The following is a 26,877-nucleotide window of genomic DNA, read 5'->3' on the forward strand; positions in this document are numbered from 1 at the left end:
AAAATGATTGTAAATAGACACATAAAAAGTTTGGAAACAAAGTTTTTATTTCGCCTTCAAACATGACTGTGATGGTCGCCAAAGGCCGTTGTGCTGCATGAGTCCACGTTGGTAAGATCCCCCTCCTCTGAGCCTTCGAAGAGGCCCTCGGCGGTCAGAGCCAGTGACATCCTGGAGGGCGGGGCGGGTTCCAACCCTGATCGGTTATGGCTTGGACGGTCATATATAGTCAAATGTTGGCGAGACGTGCATTTACACCAGGGCCCAAGTAAGGAGTGACTCTTGCTGGAACAGCATTACAAAGTCTCTTGGTCTTGGCTCGTCCTCGCCTCGTAAAGATCTTGGTCTCGTCTTGGTGTCGGTGAGTTCTGGGCTCGGGCAACTCTTCATCTCTGATAGATTGGTCTTGCGCACAACACTGTCAGAGGACACAACTACTATTCTACCACTAAATCTGGAGTTGGTTAGTTCCGATCTCGGTTAAATACAGGTTTTGCCTGTACGCATTATGCTGCTTCTGTATCCAGGTACGAGTGGTTCAAGGAACTGGACTTAAAGTGGTACGGCCTACCCGCAGTCTCCAACATGCTGCTGGAGGTCGGAGGCCTGGAGTTCACCGGCTGCCCCTTCAGCGGCTGGTACATGGGCACCGAGATCGGCGTCAGGGACTTCTGCGACAGCTCCCGCTACAACATCCTGGAGGTAGGCTTTTGGAATTCTAGTGTTGTTGTTCCGAACGATGAAAACGAAAGCAGTCATCACTCTGATTGTATCCACCCACAGGATGTCGCTAAAAAGATGTCCTTAGACACCAGGAAGACTTCCTCCTTGTGGAAAGACCAAGCTCTGGTGGAGATTAACATCGCCGTACTCTACAGTTTTCAGGTGCCTCCTCCTTATTCTCACTGTCAATTATGGAAACTAGTTAGGACTGAGAAATCTGAACCCTTGATGGAAGGGTCTTGACTGCCGTGTCATCGGCAAAGTGGGGACGAGGAAGAACGTATTGATGAGGGGCTCAATGGAGCTTTTAAACCCGATGCTTGACACCAATGTATCGTGGACGTTTGCCACACTTTGCAAATGCTTCAGGCAGCGTTACTTGTTTGAGGGAGCTTGACATTTGTGTCTTGGCCTTTGTGGGCTGTTTTCTCATGGATGTTCCAAACAATTCAACATCTAAATATGCTTTGCCGCGATTGGGTTGCTCTACTCCTTCATTTGCTTTGGAAAACAGCTTTGATCTGATTGGTCATTGCCAGCATGCGTGCTCTACTCTGATGTTCCCCCGGAGCAGATTTTTCTTCACATTTTTTCAGTGTCCAATGCTGGTGCAGCTGCGAGGCTGTTGTTTAAAAGCCAGAAATTTTTCTATAGGGCGTAAAAGCTTGCGTTGACTCGACGTCCTCCAAGAATGTGCCTCAACATCGCCCATTTCTGGCTACGTAATGCTTTGGAAAGTCTCCCCAAATCAGTTGAAGCTGTTTATTAATTTAACTCATCTAAAAAAGTTATAGCTGCATCCAGGACCCAGGCACATTGTTGCCGTCAGCCCTTTTTGTGGCATGCAGCAACCACCAAGTGGGACCCCTGCGGATTCACCCATGCTAGGGGTGCCCAGGTCCAGTCCTCAAGAGCCCTTGTCCAGCCTCTTTTAGATGTCTCTCTGCTGAAACACACTTGATTCAAATGATCAGGATCGTTATCGGGCTTCTCAGAGCTTGCTGATGAGCTGATCATGGCTGGATGTGGGCTCTGGAGGCGTGGATTTGGGCACCCCTGATCTGTGCACATCTTTTTTCAGTATTACTTAACATTTTTAAGTATACAGTATTTGGTGGGGCGACACCCAACTTTTTTGTGCAAACTGCTTTTTGTCGGCAGGATATCCCCATTTTTTTCAAGGATGTTTTGGGTGTGCAAAATGTTTGTTTTCCCCTGAATGAAATTTGCGTGGGCATCAGTCATTCGCAGATTTTCGCTCTGCACAGAAAAGAAATCGGGTAGTTTTGCAGGCCTTTGCATGTAAAAGATAGTGTGCGTGGTAGCCCACTTTGAATCGATTTGAAGGCACGCGAGCAGTCGCCAGACAAGAGCGGAGGCGGCTGTGCATTTTTTTTCAGGCGTTTGTTCCCACTCAGGTGTGCAAAGTGACCATCGTGGACCACCACTCGGCCACCGAGTCATTCATGAAGCACATGGAGAACGAGTACCGCGTGCGAGGCGGCTGCCCGGGCGACTGGGTGTGGATCGTGCCGCCCATGTCGGGCAGCATCACGCCCGTCTTCCACCAGGAGATGCTCAACTACCGCCTCACGCCCTCCTTTGAGTACCAGGTGAGTCCCTTCCAACCCCACTTTCAAAAGACCAACTCAAAAACAGCTCCCTTCAAACACCAACCCGTGCTTAAAACCCTTCACAAAGTTTTGTCGAAAATGCAGTTCAAAAGAGCATCCAGTGGACTCTTATCATCAGGAGACAGAGATGTACAACTATGTATCATCAGCGTGACAATGGAAATTAACCCCGAGAAAGCATATATGAATTGAACAATAAAGGACCTAAAATTGAACCTTGAGTTACACCACATATTCATAGACTTACAAGGAACAAGTATTCAAACTTACCATAAAAGTTCCATCAGTGAGGAAGAATAAAAAGCATTTATGAGCAACACCAGATTCTGCTTAGTCTGTGGAAAAGAATGGAAACATTTTTAAAATCTTGTCCAGGAGGGTCTTGATGACACCCGTGACCTTGTATGATCCCTTAATTCAGACTTAAAACCCACGCCAAGTCTTTTAAATGCTCATTGAAACTCCAACCCGTGCTTAAAACTCATTTGGCCCTCAAGCCAAGCGCATTCCTCTGGTATTGTGAAAAATCTGTAGTGCAAGCCTTCCTCTAAGGTGCGCCGCCGCCTCTCCCGTCCGTCTCCCTCAGGTGGACCCATGGCACAGTCACGTGTGGAAAGGAGTCAACGGGACGCCCACCAAGAAGAGAGCCATCGGCTTCAAGAAACTGGCCAAGTGAGTGTTCGTCCGTCTGTCACTGCCCCCATTCCAAAGAGCAGAATGCAATCACAGAGCTGAACCGAAAGGAGTGCATTTTCACGGTCAAAATCCCAAATGACAAAGAATTTGAAACATTTACCTTGTCCAACGGCATTACTGAAGTTAGACTCGACTGTAGTTATCTGTAACTGGAATGATGACTCGCGAAATTGATGTGGCTTCCAAATATTGACAATGCAGTTGCGCATGCAGTATCTATTGTTCACCTAGTGGCTATCCGCTACTAGATTGTAGAGAGCAGTCATACGAAAACAGGATGGCAACCAAAACTTGAACATTTCAGATATCCGTAACGACATTCTCGCAATCGACACGAGCGGCACTTCAGAGATCGGCGAGATCATTTTGCCAAGGACCGATGACATCACTTTTGCCATTCACGTGCATGGGCCGTTGTCATTACATACAGTACATACACATATAAAAGTCCTAATTCTACTTAAAGATATTCACAATTCTGTGAGTGAATATTATCTATAATAGAATAGTGGCTAGGTGTAATGATAATGATTGATTTTCAACAATTCCATCAGATTTCGGCTCTTCAGAATCTGCCAGAAATGGCACGTTCTGGTTTTCTTGTTAAACTTTTGCCTCAACGTGCCATTCGGCAGGAAATGAGATTAACGCCGCACGTCGGACGCCATCGCGTTGTGCCAGAACAATCACGTTTGTGTACTCCACCGCGAGGTGTATTCAGTCAGTCCCTGCGGGGGGTGCGAAGGAAGGGAGGAAGGGCATGCTAATCTCACTTTTGTTTTGGGGGCGCGCTTGTGCATGCAAGTGCTTCCAGAAAATCGCCTGGAGAAGTTGGCAAGATGGCTGATTAGCGTTGACGCACGAACCTCGCGTACGTACGCCGTCTTTCAGTGGCTGAGTCGGCCGCCTTTTTGCTTTTTTTTTCGACATCGTATTTCTAACATTACATGGGGATCATTGGGAAGCCGGAATCGCACCTTGCAGCTCCGCACTGTGAGGCGGACGTGCTAACCATTCGCCCACCATGTTGCCCTCATCATCCAACCATCCATCCATCCATCCATTTTCTGATCCGCTTTATCCTCGCAAGGGTCGCAGGGCGTGCTGGAGCTTATCCCAGCCGTACGACGTACACACCCACACACAAATGATTAAATTAAAATTAATCTTTTAGCGTTACAAATTGAAACGCTTAGAATCGTTTGTCAACTGCAAATCCCAAAGTGCGCGTTTGATTGTGCTTGGCCCTCGCGCCAAGCAACTGTGCTGCCGAAATGGGCTGCAGCATGTCTGTGTTGAAATTCAAGATGCCAATTGTTTGGCTTTGTGACAGTAAAATGTCTTTTGATCACTGCCAACAAGTGCAGTGGAAAAGAAAAGGGCGTATGAACACATGCCTGTTTCTTTGAATGACTTCAGTGTTGGCGTGTTCATATGCAAAACATTCCGTGTGAAGTCAAAGTTGAATCGGACAAAGAAAACACAGAAAACCCTCAGGAGAAAATTGCAGAAATGATCTTGTGTCAGCTTGAAAGCATCACAAAAGATCATTTGCACTACTGTGAAATCATGTGTGTGATTTCCCCCTGCTTCCAACCTCTGTTTTTTCCCCCCGTGTATTGCAACATCATGAGGCTGCCTCCAGTGGTACTGACACTAAAGACAGCTTAAGTCACATTTGTAGAAGAAGCAAAAGTGGAAGCTTGAAGACACGCCAAAACATTTGCGTCAGCTTTCATATAAAAAGCACATCTTAGGGAGCAGGAGAAAAATCCAGTTGCTCCATTGAAAGACTCGAGACTGACTGAAATGTTGTCGTCCTGTTCCCGAAAACGATATTGCCGATATATGCAATTTTTCGATTCCTTCTCTTGGATTTTAATGCCGCCAGATGCGCGAGAGCCTCCTTATCTCTTCATTCTCCTGTGGCCCGCACTTCTGTTTGGGAGGGTCGTCTCCATGACAACGAGACCATCTGTTGGCATGCCGCTGGGACAAAGGCCACAGACTGATGCGTACACACGCATATGATCTCACAAATTCATTACCCAACCCGATATACCAACGCCTTGGCTGGCTTCCCTCCCCAAGCCCTCTCCCTTGCTCTATTATGGTGCACCCGCACAATGGGATGTGGTGGCGCTCTGATGGCTCTGCAGCTCGACTCCCCCACTCCACCTCCACATGTGATAGTCTGTTATAAAGTATGTCTGTTTGTGGATTTTCTTGTTTTGATTCCATACTATGCTCCCCTTACAGGAGCTCAGTCTGGTGTCGTGTTTTCCCCAAGTTGTGCCTGTTCCATTTTGTTGCACTCTGCGCTACGACGACGCTGTTCTCATTCCGATTGCGAAATGGAATTGGCATCTTTGCAAAACATGTGGCAAGTCGTGACCTTCTTTTGGGACACTTAGCGCTTAAGACAATTTGCTTGGACCAATGCTTGTATTGTGGCAGAACACAAAATTATTAGGGTAAGAAAAGATCTGTCAAAATGCTTCGGCTGCTTAGAAAAGGGTCTGTTAAAACTGCTCCAAAAACGTCCGGTCGAAATGGATTCGCCTTTGTGTCGCCAGGGCAGTGAAGTTCTCGGCCAAGCTGATGGGCGCGGCCATGGCCAAGCGGGTCAAGGCCACCATCCTGTTTGCCACCGAGACGGGCAAGTCTCAGGACTACGCCAAGACGCTGTGCGAAATCTTCAAACATGCTTTCGATGCCAAGGTATGCTCTTGCCCGCGCCTTGCGTCACCCTTCCCCAAAACTCAATTGCGCGTTGTGTGCTTTGCCTCCGGGTTTCTTTTCCTCGATGAATAACAAAGAGGAGACAGAGAGGAAGGCGGATGTGTGGGTGCGTGCACGCGGCGCGGTCCGCAAAACGCTCGAGGCGGCTTTGGGATCGTGCTCGTTGCCTCCTCAAGCGGCGGGTTTCAGTGCGGTGTGGACTGAAACCCATGATGTGAACAAAAGATTGGCGAAAAAATGTGGACTCTAGTTAAGGGCATTTATGGGATTAGTTACCTGTTTTTTTTTCTGTCCCTGTCCGTGTGCAGGTGATGTCCATGGACGACTATGACGTGGTGGACCTGGAGCATGAGACGCTGGTCCTGGTGGTGACCAGCACCTTCGGTAACGGCGACCCGCCTGAGAACGGGGAGGTCAGCTTCCTCATTGACCTTTCACTCTTGACCGATGCACCGTGACCCCAACCCCCCAGTTTGCTACATCAGCATTTTGACAAAAATTTAGATTTTGGATCATTGGTCTACTTTGAAAGACTCACGCTTGTTTGAAACGTTAACCCTTACTCTGCCTCCAAACCACAATTTGACACCCTACCCACCCCTGGCTTAAAATCCTTATTTGAAAACCCTACCCGTTGTTTGAAACTAGGGATGGGCGAGTACCGATACCAGCTACCAATATTGATACCAATACCACCTGTATTTTACAACTGATGGAGTCCGCCGATACCAGCCATCGATACTTAAGGCAAACAAAATCTGCATATCGTCATTTGCTTCAGTCTTTGCGTTTTTTTTCTTCCTGTGTTCAACTAAGTTCTATATATCAAAAGTACGAGAGGTATCGGTACTTGGTATCGGTGAGTACTGACAGTCAATAATGGTACTGGTATCCATCTGAAAAAAGTGGTATCGACCATGCCAATTTGAACTCCTAACCATGGCTTGAAACCTTATTTTGAAAACCTCACACTGGTTGGAAACCTAAACAGGTTAGAAACCCTGGCTTGAGTTCCTCACCAAGTTTGGGAACCCTAATTTGAAACCGTGAACCCAGATTCAAACGTGACTTTGAAATTTTCATGCTGGCTTGAAACCCTACTTCAAGAGACCAACCCATCTTTCAAAGCCTAACCGCGGCGCAAAACCTTAATTGGAAGCCATAACAGTGGCCTGAAAGACATGATTGGCACACAACCTGTTTTTGTTAGATGTATACCCCCACACCCTCCACCCCCCCACACACAACTTGTTTCCAAATTTCTGCCAACTGCTGAATATCTTTTGACTCGCTCGTATGTGCTCGTAGAAATTCGGAGCCGCCTTGATGGAGATGCGACACCCGACGTCCAACACAGAAGACCGAAAGTGGGTCGGCGCCACCGCCATGATTTTTATCTTTATTTTTGGTCATCTGTTGACAACATCAAACAAGGTCGATGGAGCAAAGTGTATTATTCTTATTAATTCACTTTTTTTTTTTTTTTTTGGGGTGTGGGGGTGTGTGGGTGTGTGTGTGTGTGTGTGTGTGTAAGCGTGGTGTATGTGTGAAAGTATTGTGTGTGTGTGTGTGTCTGTTTTCCTAGGACCTACAAAATTCGCTTCAACAGCGTGTCGTCCTACTCGGACACCAGGAAGTCATCCAGCGACGAGCCCGAAGCCAAAGTTGATTTTGAAAGCACCGGTCCGCTGGCCAACGTCAGGTACGCCAAAACTTCACCAGTCGTAATCTTCTTTCTCCTCCTCCTCCTTTCAAGCTTTATTTCTTTCTTTCTTAAAGCTTTTGCAGACTTTGCCAAGCTTTACATTAGGAACTCCTTCCTCACTCCCCCCCCTACATGCAGTGGACCTTGCTGATGTATTTGTGGGCATATATTTGCCTATATATATATATATATATACATATATATATATATATATATATATATATATATATATATATATATATATGGTCGATACCATATATATTATAAATATATATTGAATGCATTTATAATTGGCATCAATTTGGAAGTCGCTACTCCCCAATCACTGAAAAGGAATTTTCCACGTCCACTCTAACCAAATCCCAACACAGTGAGTCCGGAAAGACTCCACAATTCCCAAAAATCTGACTTTTTATAATTTCTTCATTGCTTTTTTTTTTTTTTTTTTTTTTTAATTTTAAAATAGCATTTGGGGGAAAGTTTGGTACAGCCTGCTTTCAAAATAAGAGTGGAAGGATGGCTGAATGAGTGGATGAAGGGACAAAGAGAAGGTTGGATGAGGAGGATGGACGGGTGGATGAAGAGGTCGAGAGCAACTCCTGCCAACCAATTTCCTTCCGATTTTAACGTCCTTAACCGGCTGATTTGAGGGGATGGGTGCATAGATGGATGGTGGATGGATGGTTCAACAGACTAATGGATGGATGGACAGACGGTTGAAAAGGAAGAAATTATGCTTTGATTGACAAAAAAGGGTGATGGGATGCAAAGATCAGATGGATGTTGGGAAGACGGATGGGAAGCAGGAAAGGACGACGGCTGGACGGATGGCGAACAGAATAACGTCTTTGGTGAAGGCAAATTCATCTTTGATTCATCGGGTGCTTGATTTGCGGGTGGCCGGTCAAGGTGCTCAGCGACCAATCATTGGGCCGCGATTGTGGCGAGTGAGCGAGAGCCTGCATCCGACCGCAACGTCTACTTGTGAAACGCAGCTTCCGTGCCGCGCCCGACGGCCCGGGACGGCTCGCCGCCGGGGCCCCGACGGTTATGGCGGTGGAAAAGCCGCATGACGAAAACCACAGCAAAGACCCGCACGCCGCGCCTGCCAAGAAAGAACGCAAACCGCTCAAGTATTGCAAACGTGTCGGCAGGATTTTCAGGCCTGTTCTGCTTTGGGGAGGGATGGCCTTTTACATTGGCCTAACGCTACCCCACTGTGTGTGTGTGTGTGTGTGTTGTGTGTGCGTGTGTGTGTGCGTGTGCGTGTGCGTGTGTGTGTGTGTGTGCGCGCGCGCGCACGCACGCATGTGTTTCTCTCGCAGGTTCTCAGTGTTCGGCCTGGGATCCAGGGCCTACCCACACTTCTGCGCATTTGCCCACGCCGTGGACACGCTGTTCGAGGAGCTCGGGGGGGAGCGCATCCTCCGCATGGGGGAGGGCGACGAGCTGTGCGGTCAGGAGGAGTCTTTCAGAACTTGGGCCAAGAAGGTTTTCAAGGTGGCTTTCACACCGCAACGCATCCCCAACCCCACCGACCCCAAAGGCGCTTTGATGTTAGAAACCGTTGCCCCCCCCCAGCAGTTTGACCGATCAACGCAGAGTGGCCGTGCCTGTCATAACGCGACGTATGGCAAAGTCTTCGGGGCCTGAAACCAACTGGCATGAGTGACAGATGTAGCTAATGGGGCGCTTTTCGCAATACGCAAAGTTGCTTTAACGAAAATTACCTTGATAGCGTGATGAGAAGAATTGTTGAGCATTCGGCTGGAAAACGGCTGCACCTGGAAAGTACACATTTTGGTGTGAAGCCGACAGTTTGGGGACAAATTGCATTCAATAACACTGGCCAACAAACTATCAAATGTTTCCGCGTGCCATAATTATTTAAATGGGCAGCCATTTCTCTGAATTGGCTGTAGTTTGGAGAGATCAACATTTTTGACAATGAAGAGCACAATTTTTATTCCGGTAGGTCTGACTGGATTGGACATTCGGAGCCATTCTCAGGACTCCTCATAATCAGGGAAAATTCCTCTCTTCCCTCCCCTGTGCAGGAAGGAAGATTATTGAGGATCAGACTTGGCGTTGGCGCTGCCCCTAAATACATTATCTTTAAATTGGCAGCATCCAAGACCAGTTGCTTCTTTGAGGTCGGTGGGTTGGTGGGGCGAGGGGGGTATGCGTACTAAACAACAACCTCTGGTGCTCCTATGAGAAGCACACCAAAATTGTTACGAGTCCAGCAACGTTTGCTGATTATTTTGAGGCTTGGCCATGACAAACGAGGCCCCTGAAAAGTAAAAGCCGTCCATTGTGGGCAGAGCTGTGCGCCACTGTGCTCCACCTGCTTTTGAACCGTTTTGCCTTTGTTTCCCCGCCTCAAGGCCGCCTGCGACGTTTTCTGCGTGGGCGACGACGTCAACATCGAGAAAGCAAATGACTCGCTCATCAGCAACCACCGCAGCTGGAAGAAGAGCAAGTTCCGCCTGACTTATGCCGCCGAGGCACCGGCTCTCACCGACGGTAAAACCAAAAGGCCGTGTTCCATCTCTTCCACTGCTTTCCGCCATTCCAGGCATGCAGCAACGTCTCACACGTCCTGTTGGCCGCCTCGCGACTGAAATCCCAAGCATGGGTCGCTCTTGAAGTGTTGTCACGCCGCATTTATATTTGTCCACTAGTCCGCACAAATGTTATCCCATTCAAAGCATGCAGCAACATTTCACACCATTTTCTGTCAGCAGTAACATGTCGCCTTGCTACGAAAACGACAAATGCTGTTGATGTTGCATTATGCTCGATTTGGTTGTCCACGGGATGGCGCTACTTTCAATCTCTTCATTCTCGTTTACTGCTTGTTTGTGTTTCATTAAATGATTGTGTCCATTCGAAATGAAAGTGCATTAACTGAAGGCATTTTTTTAAATGTTATTTATTTTTTTACCATTGATTAAATGACAATCATTTGGTGTAATGCAATGGCTTTTTTTTCCCAGCACTGTCCACCATCCACAAGAAGACAGTTTACGGAGCCAAAATGCTGGAATCGCAAAACTTACAAAGTCCCAAATCCAAGTGAGTGTGTTGCTTTGCTATGGCTTGCATGAATTTTACTCCATTTGAATCATGACGGAGTTCTTTTGCGTTTACATATTGGACTCGTTTGATAAATGGGGAAATGGCGACGCATTGCTGCCTGAAATCATATCCAAATGAAAGTCTGCTAGCTTAATGCTAACACATGATGCGAAATGTCATTGACGGCCTAACCAAAGTCAGCGTGGCTGTTAGGGTAATCGCAAACCTTCAAACAACTGCTACTTCACACACGTGGAGCAGCAACACATACAAACAACATAGCAACACCGGTCACGGGTGTGAATTGTCTCCGTTTTAATGATGCCACATTTGCACCCAGTGGAGGTCAGTGCTGCCTGCCATGTAACGGTGCAATGGGGTACAACATCCTAATTTCACATTTCCTGTATATTATTATGTTTTTGTTTTTGTTTTTTTTTAATCCAGCCATTATTGGATTAGTAGATTGTTGCTTTCTTTTTGCAGTCGCTCCACCATATTCGTACGGCTGGACACCAACAAGCACGACAAGCTGAGCTACCACCCCGGCGACCATTTGGGTGTCTTTGCCGGTAACCACGAGGAACTGGTGACCGCGCTCATCCACAAACTGGAGGACGCGCCCGATGTCAATCAGATCGTCAAAGTCGAGTTCCTGGAGGAGAGGAACACCGCGCTAGGTGTATATACGTGTGTGTGTGTGTGTGTATTTGTCCGTGTGCATGTGCGCATGTTTTTGTTTGTGTAATGGGTGTGTGTTTTTTGCGAGTTTTGCATTCGGGTGTCGATTGTGTATGCGGGTACACAATGACTACGTGATGATTTGGAGCGCTGGCGCCAAGATTTTCCTGACATTCTGCACTTAATTAATCATACCGCACATGGTGCTTTCTCCCGCCGTTGTTCATTATCATTATGTATTTATTATTTATATTCCTGACCTTTTGGCACTTTCTCATTTTTCTTGTGCAAAAAAAATAATTGGACCGTCAGGGTAAAAACATCCTTGCAGCATATTAATGCACCCACAATTTCATCTCCAATTTAACCCACGGAACAGTTTTTGATGGGTCTTTCTTTCCACAAATGGCCTCTATATTTGACCAAATCCAGCCCTCTCGCCCTGTATCCCTTATCAACGGGAAATTTTGTGACACATGTTCATCACAAGTAGACCCACAAAAATATCTAAAGAAGCCATGCCTGAAAACTTAACTCGACTGGATTTCTAGAGCGCTTTAAAACAAGACAAAGTGCTGTGCATGGAGCAAAAATAATTCCTACAACACACAATAAATTAATAACAAAGACAGTAGAAAGCACAAAAACAGTCAAATGAAACATCAAGTCGCATGTTGAGTCACTAAGTCTTAAAAAGTCCTTTGCTAGTGCTTTTCCAGGACGACACAACTGAATATTAAAATGTCCGAGGGTGCGGTCCAGACGGACGCGCAACGTTAGCTCCTGATCTCAGGCTTCATGCATCCCTAAACCGCTATCTTTGCTGACCCGGGCAGGCGTCATCAGTAACTGGACCAATGCCAGCCGCATCCCGCCCTGCACCATCTTCCAGGCCTTCCAGTACTTCCTTGACATCACCACGCCACCCAGTCCCGTCCTTCTGCAGCAGTTTGCCGCCCTGGCCACCAACAACAAACACAAGAAGAGACTGGAGGTGCTCAGCAAGGTAAATTCCTAAAGTTGGGTAAGCTATGGCGAAATCAGGTTGTTTTTTTTTTGAAGGGGATTCTTTTTTTTCCCACCTTGAAATTACTTGGTAGGTTTTTTTCCCCTCCCACACAATCAACAAACCTGTTCATCCCTAAATCTATGTGTTGTGGTGTCTCCCAGAAACTGGCTCAGTGCAGTGCGCTGTTAATAGGAAAATTCTGTCCCATCGGCCCGGTTCACTTAGCAACATTAAATTTGGTAGATATGTCTGTCATGAGTAGACTCACAAAAAAAAAAAACCTTCCCAAAAGAAACAGCAAGTCGATTTTACTTTGATGCAGACATTTTGGCTCTGTACCACCGTCCTGAATTGATTAAAATAATTCAGCCCCTCAAAGCCAGTTTCATTTAGCAACATAAAATTTGGTAGTCATGTCTGTCATAAATAAACCCACAAAAAAGTCTTCAGAAGCTATGCCTCAAGTCAGCCATTTTGGTTTGAAAGGCCCATTTTAGAGGCCAGAAGTCCAATTACTAGAAAATATAAAGCGCGTACCGTGTACTGGCAACAAGGATAAAGCTAAGTTGGCAAAGTTGTTGTGTGTGTGTGGGCAAGCAAGGCAGTCAAGTGTGACTTGCCCCCACTAAAAAAATCAAGTCAGCCACTTTGGTTTAAAAGGCCCACTTTAAGCCCATAAGTCCAATTGCTAGCAAAATATAAAGCACGTACAGTGTTCTGGCGACAAGGACAAAGCTAACTTGGTGAAGTCATCATGTGTGGGCAAGCAAGGCAGTCTCGTCTCTCCCCCAAAAAATAAAATAAAACATCACCATCGGCAGATCTCGACCAAATGTCTTGTTTGTGTGTATAATTTAATTTATTTGCACATTCATACTCAACAGTTGAGTACATGCGGATATTAACTGTTGACCTGCTGATTCTCATTTTCTTTTAATTGAATTTTTGTGTGATTTCCGATGGTCTTGCGATCCACTGTGATGTCTTTTTTTTTTCTTTGCATGAGATTACATACAAATAATCATCAAAGTGATACAAAATAGTCAGATGCCCAACATGAAACATCACTTTCATTGCTGCCACGCTTGAGCCTGATGGAAATAAACGCAGTGTCAGTGAACTCGCGTCCCACTGAAAGCATCCGCTCACTTTCCCGTCCCGCCGGCGCCTCCCACAGTTGGCAGTGCAGGAGAAAAAAACAAAAAACAAATCTGGCTGAGGCCAAGCGGTGACTCACGTATCCGCGCCGTCGTCGTTGACGTATAAAGACGCGGAAAGGAAGCCATCCCAATCGAGTCGAGTAAACAAAAGCCCGGCGTGGCATTCCATTTTTATTTTTGTATGAACTACATGTGAACTGAAGCTGTCTTTTCACATCCTTTGTGCGCGTGGCACAGATTTGCCTCCTCGTTGAAGGCGCTTGCAGTCAAGGCTTTATAAAAGGGAAATTGACCCTTTTTATTTGTTGCTTCGCATAATTCCAAAAAAAAAAAAAAAAAAATGCCATCCACATCTTCATCCTTTATAGCGGCCAGCGCTAAACGCTAGCTTACAGTATAGCAGCTAGCCCTAAAGATAACATATGAATAACATGAAATCTTTGCTCTCAGTGTGGCGGCTAGTGATCTGCAACTTTATTTACAGTGTAGCAGTTAGCAAGAAAAGCTATTGTAGCAATCTACCTGCACATCTTTTCTCAGTGTCGCAGCTTCTGAGAAAAGCTAATGTAGCAGTCTGCATCTTTTCTCACAGTGTAGTGGCTAGCGAGAAATGCCAATGCGGCAATCTACAGCTTTTCTCTCATTGGAACGCCAATTGTCGAAACTTGAGAAGGGCGGCTGTCTCTTTCGATTCGGCCGGCTGTTCACCTCTTGTGTAATGAGTAGAGTGTCGAATGTTTTGTCGTCGCAGCCAACTTTTGGCTGCCTAAAATACTCCCCTTCCAAATGTCGATGACACATACAAACAGTTGGCAGACGCCGCCGCACTCCGCGCTCTCCACGTGTTTGCACGGCTAAGAGAGGAAACCTGCTTGGATTCAGCCGGAAAAAAACACAACAGTTGCGCATCTTATTGCTTTAAATCCGAGGAACCGAGCCTGCCCCAAAATATCGCTCGTCAAACATGGTCCCCGCAGAGAAACCGTTAAGCCTGGTAAATCCAATCGGATCCATTTCCATCGTGTCACTCCTCTACCAAATGGATCCTCTTTGGCACAGAATTTCACTTCATAGCAAAAACCCAACTCGGTTGCTTGAAAATCTCTGGTCCACATTAACATTTGTGGAACAATTCAATGCACAGATGGCTAGAAGTGTTACTCATATAGCCGCACTTTGAGGGAGGAGTTTTCACGCTTATCCCATAAGTCGGGCAGCTCAAAAACACACGTGTGGAACACACAAATCGCTACTTCCGATTCCAAGTGGGGAGTTATGTCAAAACCACCACGTTTGGGTGTGTGACACTGTCGTTCATAACATCCACTATGACGTTACAGTCTGGTATTCTCCAGAAACTGCAGTATATATCCTTCACTGATCCCAAGGACAATTTCGACTGTTCCATTCACCTGCCACGAATGTTTTTTGAATGTGGGAGGCAACTGGAATACCCAGAGAAAAGCCACACAGGCGCGGGGAGAACATGCAAACTCCACGCAGGGAGGCCGGAGCTGTAATCGAATCCTGCACCTCGGCACTGTGAGGCTAACGCGCTAATCAGTCACCCACCGTGCCGCCCTATGTTATGGGTTAAGAAGATAAATAAAAGCCTGGCTTTTTGGTGGGAATATTCCCGACGCTAATCAGTCGCCCACCGTGCCGCCCTACGTTATGGGTTAAGAAGATAAAATAAATAAAAGCCTGGCTTTTTGGTGGGAATATTCCCGAATGGGTGTCATGGCAAGATCAAGTCGTGCGTGTGTGTGTGTGTGCTGCAGGGCTCGAGCGTGTGCTGTATTTTCTCTGCTCTGTCTTGCTCAGGGTCTGCAGGAGTACGAGGAGTGGAAGTGGTTCAACACGCCCACCCTGGTGGAGGTCCTGGACGAGTTCCCGTCGGTGCAGATGCCGTCCACGTTGCTGCTCACCCAGCTGCCTCTGCTGCAGCCGCGCTACTACTCCATCAGCTCCTCGCCCGACCTGCACCCGGGCGAGATCCACCTCACCGTCGCCGTCGTCTCCTACCGGGCCAAAGGTTGCAAAGCCCTTTCACCCCATTCGCGTGCTGCACTCCCGTGACCGAATCTCCTGAGCGACTTTGTGATTATTCCCACTGCAACGTGCATCGTTCTTTTTACTCGTCGTGTATGTCAGAATCCGAAAGGCACTCAAGTAAAAATAATGGTTTTCAATTGTTTTGCGTAAGACGGCAGAGGACTACATAAAATGAGTGCAGCAATAAAGAGCTCCATTGCTCTCGCTGTCACTCAAAGCTGCAGTAATAATAATAAATCTCATAATAGTCATTATAATCCTCATCACAATAAGTACCGCTTAAGCCGTGTCAACATTCCACCATTGTGCCTTCCAAAAGAGCCTGAGGGTGTGAAGGAAATATAATTGGTCATAAATGAGAGCCAAACCGCATTTGTTCTGGAGGCAAAATCGAAACAAAGCTAATGTGACCGAAGACACCAGGCCTGCTCGCCGAGTCCACTCATCTCTACGGGGCACATCCCTTCCAGCCCCACAAAATTAAAAAAAAAAAAAAAAAACCTTCCAAAAGAGCCTGAGGGTGTGAAGGAAATATAATTGGTCATAAATGAGAGCCAAACCGCATTTGTTCTGGAGGCAAAATCGAAACAAAGCTAATGTGACCGAAGACACCAGGCCTGCTCGCCGAGTCCACTCATCTCTACGGGGCACATCCCTTCCAGCCCCACAAAATTAAAAAAAAAAAAAAAAAAACACCAACAACTGTTTTTAATAATAGTTTACTTAGCGCTGCAACTAATGATCATTCTAATAATCGATTCATCGGTCAATTTTTTTTTTTCATGAATCATATGAAAAAAACAAATATTTTTAATTTCCATCCCTCTGCTCTGAAACAGGACATTATTTCACATTGACGCTGCATCAACAACCGCATTATGATTCAGTTCCTAGTTTGGTCCGTAACATTCATCCAAAAAATGTTGCAAAGTGGGCGCAGATGTCTTATTTCGATGAAACTCAAACATCGTCCATCTACTTTCATGGAGTGTTATCAAAATGGTGCCGGATCCATTTCCTAATCGAATTGTTGCGCCTCTAAACAAAATGAAATTAAACGAAACCATCCTCCAAAAGCCTTCCACAACTGACTCTCCGTGTGTTTGGTGTTCAAATACTCGTTGCTTCATCTTATAATCTGCCATCGATGCTAGCTGTGCTAGCCCGTCAATGATGTTTTGCTTTTTGTGTTAGCATTAAGCTAAAAGGATGCGAAAATGATGTGATTTGATCAAATGCACGTGTAATTCTTTTTATTTTGTATCAACTTCAAGAATGGCAAAAAAAGCATAAAATAGCAGATGGGGTCAAAGTTCACCCTTGTTCATGATCCCTTCCAGACGGAGAAGGGCCGATCCACCACGGCGTTTGCTCGTCATGGCTCAACAGGATCGAAAAGGGTGAAGTGGTGCCCTGTTTCGTTCGAAGGTAAAACCGAAGGGAACGTAACAAATTGGCGCCAGCCTCGCGTTTGTTCCACATTGGTTCCTTTGTTTGCTTGTTTAGCGCGCCCTTATTCAGGCTTCCCAAAGACCACCAAGCACCTTGCATCCTGGTGGGGCCCGGGACGGGCATCGCCCCCTTCAGGAGCTTCTGGCAGCAGAGGATGTTTGACCTTCAACACAAAGGTCAGAGGAAACAAATCAAAAGCAATGGTACCATCGCCAAACTCCGGAGTCTCACCGACCAATCGGCACAAATAAATGTGAAAGTCAAATGACGTCCTCTCTCCAGTTGATGGGGAGGATGTGACGAGTGCGCCCCCAACCGTTGCTTTTGTGCGTCTCCGTTTTCAGGCGTGGAAGCGTGGCCCATGATCCTGGTGTTTGGATGTCGTCAGTCCGAGATGGACCACATCTACAAGGAGGAGACCGTCCAGGCCAGGAACAAGGAGGTCTTCAAGGAACTCTACACCGCCTACTCCAGAGAACCCGGAAAACCAAAGGTACATGGAGCAAAAAATCATTCATACAACAAAGCAAGAAATGAATCACAAAGACAGCGGAAGGCACAAAAACTGTCAAACTAAAACCAGAGTTGGAGTTGTGTGCTCCCTCTTATGCGTACCAGTCAAGAGGCGAGCAGCAGCATTTTGGACCCACTGGAGACACTTCATGGAGGATTGGCTGACTCCAAAGTAAAGCGCATTCGAGCAATCCCACTCTTTTGGGACTTGACCATCTTCTTGAGACCAATACCTTCACTCTCAAACCGGAAGCAATAGCGCCTCCTTGAGATGAGACTCTTCTCTGTAACTTCTGCCGGGACTGCTAGTTTCTCTCGTTTGTTAAATTCAGGAGTAAGTGCTTCTCACCATCTCCAAAAGTAACATACTGTATTTTGTTTTGCGATTCTTACTCATCCATTTCGCATGTGTTGTCTGTGGCCCGGCGCTGTCACGCGGTGTCCATATTGCTCTTTGTTTTCCTGCAGAAATACGTGCAGGACATCCTCCGCGAGCAGCTGTCCGAACGAGTGTACCGGTGCTTGCGCGAAGAGGGCGGCCACATATACGTGTGCGGAGACGTCACCATGGCGGGCGACGTCCTGAAAACTGTGCAGCAGATCGTCAAGCCCTTCCAGCCCCACAAAATTAAAAAAAAAAAAAAAAAACACCAACAACTGTTTTTAATAATAGTTTACTTAGCGCTGCAACTAATGATCATTCTAATAATCGATTCATCGGTCAATTTTTTTTTTTCATGAATCATATGAAAAAAACAAATATTTTTAATTTCCATCCCTCTGCTCTGAAACAGGACATTATTTCACATTGACGCTGCATCAACAACCGCATTATGATTCAGTTCCTAGTTTGGTCCGTAACATTCATCCAAAAAATGTTGCAAAGTGGGCGCAGATGTCTTATTTCGATGAAACTCAAACATCGTCCATCTACTTTCATGGAGTGTTATCAAAATGGTGCCGGATCCATTTCCTAATCGAATTGTTGCGCCTCTAAACAAAATGAAATTAAACGAAACCATCCTCCAAAAGCCTTCCACAACTGACTCTCCGTGTGTTTGGTGTTCAAATACTCGTTGCTTCATCTTATAATCTGCCATCGATGCTAGCTGTGCTAGCCCGTCAATGATGTTTTGCTTTTTGTGTTAGCATTAAGCTAAAAGGATGCGAAAATGATGTGATTTGATCAAATGCACGTGTAATTCTTTTTATTTTGTATCAACTTCAAGAATGGCAAAAAAAGCATAAAATAGCAGATGGGGTCAAAGTTCACCCTTGTTCATGATCCCTTCCAGACGGAGAAGGGCCGATCCACCACGGCGTTTGCTCGTCATGGCTCAACAGGATCGAAAAGGGTGAAGTGGTGCCCTGTTTCGTTCGAAGGTAAAACCGAAGGGAACGTAACAAATTGGCGCCAGCCTCGCGTTTGTTCCACATTGGTTCCTTTGTTTGCTTGTTTAGCGCGCCCTTATTCAGGCTTCCCAAAGACCACCAAGCACCTTGCATCCTGGTGGGGCCCGGGACGGGCATCGCCCCCTTCAGGAGCTTCTGGCAGCAGAGGATGTTTGACCTTCAACACAAAGGTCAGAGGAAACAAATCAAAAGCAATGGTACCATCGCCAAACTCCGGAGTCTCACCGAGCAATCGGCACAAATAAATGTGAAAGTCAAATGACGTCCTCTCTCCAGTTGATGGGGAGGATGTGACGAGTGCGCCCCCAACCGTTGCTTTTGTGCGTCTCCGTTTTCAGGCGTGGAAGCGTGGCCCATGATCCTGGTGTTTGGATGTCGTCAGTCCGAGATGGACCACATCTACAAGGAGGAGACCGTCCAGGCCAGGAACAAGGAGGTCTTCAAGGAACTCTACACCGCCTACTCCAGAGAACCCGGAAAACCAAAGGTACATGGAGCAAAAAATCATTCATACAACAAAGCAAGAAATGAATCACAAAGACAGCGGAAGGCACAAAAACTGTCAAACTAAAACCAGAGTTGGAGTTGTGTGCTCCCTCTTATGCGTACCAGTCAAGAGGCGAGCAGCAGCATTTTGGACCCACTGGAGACACTTCATGGAGGATTGGCTGACTCCAAAGTAAAGCGCATTCGAGCAATCCCACTCTTTTGGGACTTGACCATCTTCTTGAGACCAATACCTTCACTCTCAAACCGGAAGCAATAGCGCCTCCTTGAGATGAGACTCTTCTCTGTAACTTCTGCCGGGACTGCTAGTTTCTCTCGTTTGTTAAATTCAGGAGTAAGTGCTTCTCACCATCTCCAAAAGTAACATACTGTATTTTGTTTTGCGATTCTTACTCATCCATTTCGCATGTGTTGTCTGTGGCCCGGCGCTGTCACGCGTTGTCCTTATTGCTCTTTGTTTTCCTGCAGAAATACGTGCAGGACATCCTCCGCGAGCAGCTGTCCGAACGAGTGTACCGGTGCTTGCGCGAAGAGGGCGGCCACATATACGTGTGCGGAGACGTCACCATGGCGGGCGACGTCCTGAAAACTGTGCAGCAGATCGTCAAGCAGCATGGCAACATGAGCTTGGAGGACGCCGGCTTCTTCATCAGCAAGCTGAGGGTGAGGAGGCGGTCATCTGCTGAGACGCTTTAGAATAGAGAGATGCCTCCTGCAGAAAGTCGGCGTGGCACCCAAATCGAGTCGGCCGATAAGCGTAGAATGTTTGGGAGCAAATCTAGAAGCATGAAAATAAACCTTAAAAACAGAAATGGATTTCCAGACATTGCGTCTTAAAGGGCCCGTGAGCGGATGGCGACGGATGCAAATCTCAGCCGTGCATGTTGTTTACTTCCTGATCTGAGAACGGCCACAAGAGGGCGCCTTACGTATCGCTTGCGACGACCGGCAGCCTTCATGACAACCCGAGACTTGAAAATAAGGCTGCGATCTGCCCGATACCGATATCTGCTATCGGTATTTGTTCATTCCTTAAAAAAAAAAAATATTAAATTTTAAAAATCATAAAAAGTGATTGCTTGTTCCACTCGAATATGGCTATTGTGCAACATTGGACCGATCATGAGGAGGATGTTTCAAAGTATTTCCAGCATAGAAATTGACTTGGCGAGCAACCACAGTTGAAAACAAGCCAAGGAAAAGCATAACAAGTCTCAAATGTTGACGGCGATGTTGGCAGGACGAGAACCGCTACCACGAGGACATCTTTGGAGTCACCCTGCGCACGTACGAGGTCACCAACCGACTGCGCTCGGAGTCCATCGCCTACATCGAGGAGAGCAAGAAAGACTCGGACGAGTACGTCTCGCGCACTCGCAAAGCGCATTTACATACACACTCATATGCACGCACGCGGTCTCCAGAGTTTTCCGCCCTAAAGCGTTTTTATTCTCCGAATGTCTTGACTTCTTTTGACACAAAAACCGACAAATAAATAAATGCAACTTTTTTTTTTAATCATAGGTTTTTGTAAAACCAAATTCTTGCTTTCTTTTTCTAGCCCAGCATTTTTCTCCTCGCAACGACATTCGAACCCGCGACTCCCCAAAAAAATGCACTGTAAAACCGTTCTCCTCTTATCGATGGAGAGTTTCTTCTTAGCTGCCGTCGCGCGAACAAAACAAGCGCGTCGCCATGGATACATGTCAGAGCAGAGCCTTTTCCTGAAAGTAAACAAGAGTGTAACATCTCCATTTGCGTCTCCTCGCAGGGTTTTTTGCTCGTAGGCCCCCGCCGAGGATGCAGCAGCACCGGTCCCACAAAACTGTGCCAATTTTTGTACGAGAAAAGGACAAGCTGGAGCAAGTCTGCCATCTCTCCATCTGTGTTTGTTTTTCTTTGCTGCCGCGTTTGTGCTTTGGGGCTGCTTGAGGTTCTCTTGCACAGGCGCTAACCGGTCGTGCATGTGCCCGCGGTTGATTCACGACCACCGTGCACGACTCCCGACGGACGAGAAGATCCACTCGTCAGTCGCGTGTACTTCGTGTTACTGTGCCGCAGCGCAACAGGCTAACGTTCTTTGTTTGTTTGGTTTTTTTTTTTGGGTGGGTGGGTTTGTTTTGGATGTTTGCATGCAAGTGGCCGACTGTTCACGCGAACGACTCTGGAACGCGATGAAAGCGTGACGGGTTGCCGGAACAAAGTTGACGTGCGAGCGCGCCAGTCACAACTGGCCCGACCGACACGAACGCATCCTCAAAACTTATCGAAAAGCAGCCCCCCCCGCCTCCCTTTCACGAATGCACCATTAATAACAAAATCGAAATGCTGTTTCCTTTATTTTTGTTTTTCCTTAGCATGCAGGTGATGCGAAGGCCTCATTGAAAAGAACGGAAACACTTTTATGAAGATGTATTCTCTGAAAGACAAACTGGATCCAAGCGCGCCACCAACAAGTGATATTTCATGCGTCCCAGCCGGCAAGAAAGACAGTCAGCATTTTTATTCCCCACGTGTCTTTAGTTATTTATTTGTTTGTTTTAAAAAAACAAACAAAAAAAAAACTTTCTGCTCTTTCTCTCAGTAGGATGTGATTCCTGAATCTGGAAATTCGGACTTGATCTCGCGGGAAAAAGCTCGAGGTACTTTGACCTCTAATATGACAACCTTGTACTTGTTTGTTCAAAATATTTTTTTGTTTATTAATATATGATCTCTGATCTATGAGCGTCTCAAAATACGTGTATATTTTGAAAGCAGCGCAAAAATTGCCCCAAGGAATGCCTGCCGTTCGCAGTTCGCTTGAAAACCAACATAGCACCAAAAGCATGAAAAAACAATTGCAACCATATTTTGCCAAATGTCACTCATTTGACCGACGGCGCTCTCCGCTACTCATGCGGCGGTCAAGATGGAAAACAAAACGACTCAAATCGGGGTCACATCGTGAGAAAATTCCAAGCGTAGAAGACTGTCGTGGCCGCGCGGCAATCAACATCTCTTGTGTTGACCCTTTTGATGGCAACGAGAGCCGTGTGAAGTGAACCACTGAATCTGCTTCGTCCGAACTTGAGATGGTAAATGTATGCCAAACTATGAAATATCGAGAGTACCACTCGGATCTTCTCTAAGAATGTATTTTGAATATGTAAATGAGCACGAACATTCAACGACAGCGACCCTGCCCGTCCGGGGGGGGGGCCTGCTCTATCCTTTCGGGTAACGAGGCTCAACGCATGGTGATCTCGTGTCGTCTGTATTCATTCGAAAAGTCTGTTTAGCAGCACTGTGTGTCGTGACTTTGTCCGGCGGCGGCGGCCATCTTTGCTTTCTTTGCTGCTTTGCTTTGCGTACGTTTTGCTGCTGCGAAGACGACTACGATTGCTCGCTCCGGTTTTGGTTTGCACCTCTGTGCTCCAAACTCCATTTGAATGCATACCATTGCAAGGACTGTGCATTGACTTACCAAATAAAGTATGACATTTAGAAAATATGCGCAGGCTTCCTTTGTGTTTCTTTTAGGATGTTTTTACTTCAAAATGGGTCAACTTCTTGTTGCCACCTTGTTCTTTGGTCTTGCTGACTTCCGTAAGTGATGAAAGTATTCTATTGGCAGAGACCTGACGAAGCCGTTGTTGACTGTTGCATTAATTTGCCATCAAGTCTTTTTTTTTTTTTTCCTCCCACCAAAAATTGAAATGCAACATGTTCCCAAGGCAAAAGCAACGCACTTGATAAACCAAAAGGGCAACTCAAGACTTGGAAGGCAAAAAAGAAAGTTGTTCCGTGAACGAGCACAAGACGGTACACCAAAGAACTGAAGGCAAAAAATGCAACTTAGGACTTTTTGAAGGCACAGAAATGTAATACTGTTCAAGCATCAAGTCAAGGGCACTGATTTCAAGCCAATAAATCTTTTCACTGAGTGAAGGAGTCTGCAAAGCACAGGAGAAAAAACAACTCAAGACATCTTGAAGGCAAAAAAAAAAATTCTCAAAGGACCAAGTCAGTTTTTTTTTCTCTTTCTCTGATTCCGAGCCAACAGGAAGATGTCCGAATGAAGACAAAAGTGAAGGTAGAAAGACCCATGAAAACAGGGGACCCCCTGCGGTCTCATCAAGACTTGTTGAAGACCAGCAAATATCTGGGCCCAAAAGGAGCTGAGCGTCGATCTCGTGGATATCAGATTTCTGTTAGAGGCGGTCGCCACGGCAACAAACTCCTCGCAACCACGATGCAGCACAATGCAGTTAGCAACCGCTCAGTTGTCTTGCGAGCGGCATAATGTGGAGGCGAGTGACTTCCTCTTCCTCCTACTAACCACTCCAATCACCATCTTGGTGATTTGAACTAAACTTAAAAAAAAAAAAACATGATGTATGACAGTGAAATGGACTGGACTTTACAAATACAGAACATAGAAAACAACTAGCTTGTTTTGTTGTGCTCACTAACGTTGCCGTAGATGTCCGAAGTTGATCGTTGAAAGTTGTTCCGACTTAAATTACAATTTCAACCTAAAACAATATATAAGTCGACCCATTGTCATCTTCATCATCTTCATCATCATTATCATCATCATCTCTGCCCGCTGCTTCTGAATCCTGCGCGCTTTGTCAAAAGAGGACGTTGAAGCGCACGGCCGCACATCTCCCGCGCACGCGCTTCTCGCAAGTTGTCATGATTCCGCCCACCTGCGACGCCATCAGCCCACTTCCTATTTCACCTCATCTTACCTCCCGGGGGTCACTCGGCGCAGGTCTCCCCGGGTGCCGCCTGGTCTCCCGCGTCTCAGCTCGTGTCTCATGCCAAACGTCTCGTGTGTCATGCCTCTCGTGCGCACGTGTCACATCGCATTGCTCATGACTCTTGTGTGTCACGTCACATACGGGATGTGTCATCAGTCACTTGTGTCACATGTCACCTTTTGTCTCTTGTCTCTGATGCCTCATGTTTTTCTTATGGGCTCTCCGTTGATCTCCAGGGGCTGCGATGGCCATCTGGTATGCACGAGCGAACTGGTACTGGTCCGTGGGGCATTTGGTGCCGGGCCGCACAAAAGAATGAAGAACTTACATTACTTCCGTTTTATTTATTTCCGAATCTGAAAGATATTTTATTTTGAAAAGTGAGCGGATTCTCTGTAATATCCGTCTACAGTGTGTTACTCTTGACGCGGGTCAAGGAGCACTTCTCGGTCACGTGATCGGTTACCGCTAAAATGAAACCCAGGAGCTAGCAAAATGAGTAAAAAAAAAAAAAACAAACGTCTTTGGAAAGTTTCTTTGGGAAGGGGAAAAAGCCTCGCCAGGAAACGGAAGAGGAGCCTACGACGTTCAAGAAAAAGAAGGCTACATTTAATAGACAGTATCAGGAGTCCTACTTAAAATCCGGATTTATCTCAACGGGAGATTCCCACGCACAAAGCCCACTCTGCATAATATGCGGCGATGGTGAGTCGTATTTTTCAAGCACTTTTTAGTTGTGGCGTATCTTATTTTGAAGGCACATTTAAACATTACCATAGCGACCAGAGAGCGTTGCGGCCAGATAGGACGTCCCTCGCGTGATGATTCGTGTTGATTATTATGTTTCGAAAATACCACCGTTTTCATGCGGGTCATATCAGATTATGTTGTTGTATTTATAAGATAAGATAAGAAAACCTTTATTAGTCTCGCAATGGAGAAATTCCCAATTCACAGCAGCAAAGTTATGAAAGGAAGTTATCCATCACCCCTTAAAGGCCTGTCCCTGAAAATATTGTCTGACATGAAACCGGTCCATGGAGCAAAAAAGCTTGGGGACCGCTAATGTAGACAGCAAAGTGAACCGATCCACGTGAGCGGCGGGGGGCCACGTGGTCGCCGGGGCTACTCAGGAGGAGACAGATGGCGAGAATACACACACAAAATCTCGTCGGGATGGCAGCATCCACATTCCGCAGATGTGCGCGAGTGACGAGGGGACGGTTGCCGGCCTCCCGCCTTCAGCGTCATGTCAACCTGTCCCCGGCGCACCTCGGCCTGGGACCTCAAGTACCGCTCAGCCCGCGGTCCCATTCTCACGACTGGTCGCTTGGGGACCATTCAAATGTCGATCGTGAGCCCTGGTCAGCCGCGGTTGTTTCCAATTTGCGGAGATCTCTCCAAAGGCAACAGCGATTCAATCCGAGGAGAGCCGGCGCCGTCGCGATTTGACGGGAGTCAAGGGCTTATTCATTCCGAGTCACGTCCCGGCTCACGTCGGACCACCGGGAGAGTGGCTCTCCAAGACGGCGGCTCATGTCTGTACATATCTTACATGACAGGCGACACGCTTCGCATGCTAACCCGGGCACGCCATCCACACGCCTCGCTTGTTCAGATTGGACGCAAAGGGGGGTGAATGGCGTTTGCGCCCGCGGGGACGCCGCTGGTGCTCATTGGTTCGACTTCCTCTGTCGTGTGTCTCAGTTGACAAGCGGTGGTCCGCTGTCTCTTGTCCAAAAGGGTCCAGTCGACGGTCTCGGTTGGGGCTTGTCTCATTTCATGCATGTCTCCTCTCTCCCGTCTTTTGTCTCAAATGTCTCGTGTCTGTCGTGTCTCATATGTCACGTCTCACTTATCTCCATGTCTCGTTTCTCTCATATGCGTCGTGCCCCAAATGTCCCCGCGTGGGTCTCGAACGTCCGATGCGGTCTGTACATATCTTACATGACAGGCGACACGCTTCGCATGCTAACCCGGGCACGCCATCCACACGCCTCGCCTGTTCAGATTGGACGCAAAGGGGGGTGAATGGCGTTTGCGCCCGCGGGGACGCCGCTGGTGCTCATTGGTTCGACTTCCTCTGTCGTGTGTCTCAGTTGACAAGCGGTGGTCCGCTGTCTCTTGTCCAAAAGGGTCCAGTCGACGGTCTCGGTTGGGGCTTGTCTCATTTCATGCATGTCTCCTCTCTCCCGTCTTTTGTCTCAAATGTCTCGTGTCTGTCGTGTCTCATATGTCACGTCGCACTTATCTCCGTGTCTCGTTTCTCTCATGTCTCTCATCTCTCATATGCGTCGTGCCCTCAAATGTCCCCGCGTGGGTCTCGAACGTCCGATGCGTCGAGCCTCGCATGTCTCCGTCGTCTCGTGTCGCTTGCCTCACGCGTCTCGTTTGTCTCGCATGAATTTGAACGTCCTTGAGTGTGCCGTAACAAGTGTAAAAAGAAGCGAACCACTTGGCGCCGTGCTTTCAACGCTCCAACGGCAGCTCCGGCGTGGCATCCAGCTCTCCTCTTTCTTCCTATTAGCCGCACGCTCCCGAACTAATCATGAAATGAAATGGCGAGTTGGTGACCCGCACGCCTCCGCAAATGTGCAAACCTCATCTCTTCTCTGTAACATTTTTTCAACACCCCCCTCCCCCTCAAAAAAAAATTTAAAAAAGAACAAAAAAAAGAAGCTGCTTCTGCCGCTGTGTGCGTGTGTGTGTGGGCACGCGCGCGTGCGTGTGTTTGCAGGGCAGCAAGGCGCTGGCGGTC

At 47.0% G+C, this 26,877-nt stretch overlaps 1 protein-coding gene across 8 annotated transcripts in view; it reads left to right on the forward strand.

The window, feature by feature from the left end:
* The window catches only part of nos1 (nitric oxide synthase 1 (neuronal)), a 50,823-nt gene extending 27,959 nt beyond the window's left edge, over positions 1–22,864 (forward strand). For 6 of the 8 annotated variants that reach the window (XM_019885645.1, XM_019885644.1, XM_019885646.1 and 3 more), the window contains 22 exons: positions 528–702; positions 784–885; positions 2,142–2,336; positions 2,944–3,029; positions 5,630–5,774; positions 6,104–6,208; positions 7,104–7,162; positions 7,381–7,497; positions 8,496–8,633; positions 8,826–9,000; positions 9,888–10,026; positions 10,500–10,578; positions 11,068–11,261; positions 12,099–12,268; positions 15,256–15,466; positions 16,827–16,914; positions 16,993–17,114; positions 17,283–17,431; positions 17,920–18,051; positions 19,972–20,034; positions 20,612–20,730; positions 21,143–22,864. In XM_019885645.1, the coding sequence (XP_019741204.1) occupies positions 528–702; positions 784–885; positions 2,142–2,336; positions 2,944–3,029; positions 5,630–5,774; positions 6,104–6,208; positions 7,104–7,162; positions 7,381–7,497; positions 8,496–8,633; positions 8,826–9,000; positions 9,888–10,026; positions 10,500–10,578; positions 11,068–11,261; positions 12,099–12,268; positions 15,256–15,466; positions 16,827–16,914; positions 16,993–17,114; positions 17,283–17,431; positions 17,920–18,051; positions 19,972–20,034; positions 20,612–20,730; positions 21,143–21,158 (2,779 nt within the window). In that variant the 3' untranslated portion in view covers positions 21,159–22,864. The remainder of the gene's footprint in view (positions 1–527; positions 703–783; positions 886–2,141; positions 2,337–2,943; positions 3,030–5,629; positions 5,775–6,103; positions 6,209–7,103; positions 7,163–7,380; positions 7,498–8,495; positions 8,634–8,825; positions 9,001–9,887; positions 10,027–10,499; positions 10,579–11,067; positions 11,262–12,098; positions 12,269–15,255; positions 15,467–16,826; positions 16,915–16,992; positions 17,115–17,282; positions 17,432–17,919; positions 18,052–19,971; positions 20,035–20,611; positions 20,731–21,142) is intronic. The other 2 variants (XM_019885647.1, XM_019885648.1) reach the window with 1 other exon arrangement.
* The last annotated feature ends 4,013 nt before the right edge of the window (positions 22,865–26,877 follow it).

The sequence above is a fragment of the Hippocampus comes genome, unplaced genomic scaffold, assembly GCF_001891065.2.
Source record: "Hippocampus comes isolate QL1 unplaced genomic scaffold, H_comes_QL1_v1.1 scaffold78, whole genome shotgun sequence".
Taxonomy (NCBI): domain Eukaryota; kingdom Metazoa; phylum Chordata; class Actinopteri; order Syngnathiformes; family Syngnathidae; genus Hippocampus; species Hippocampus comes.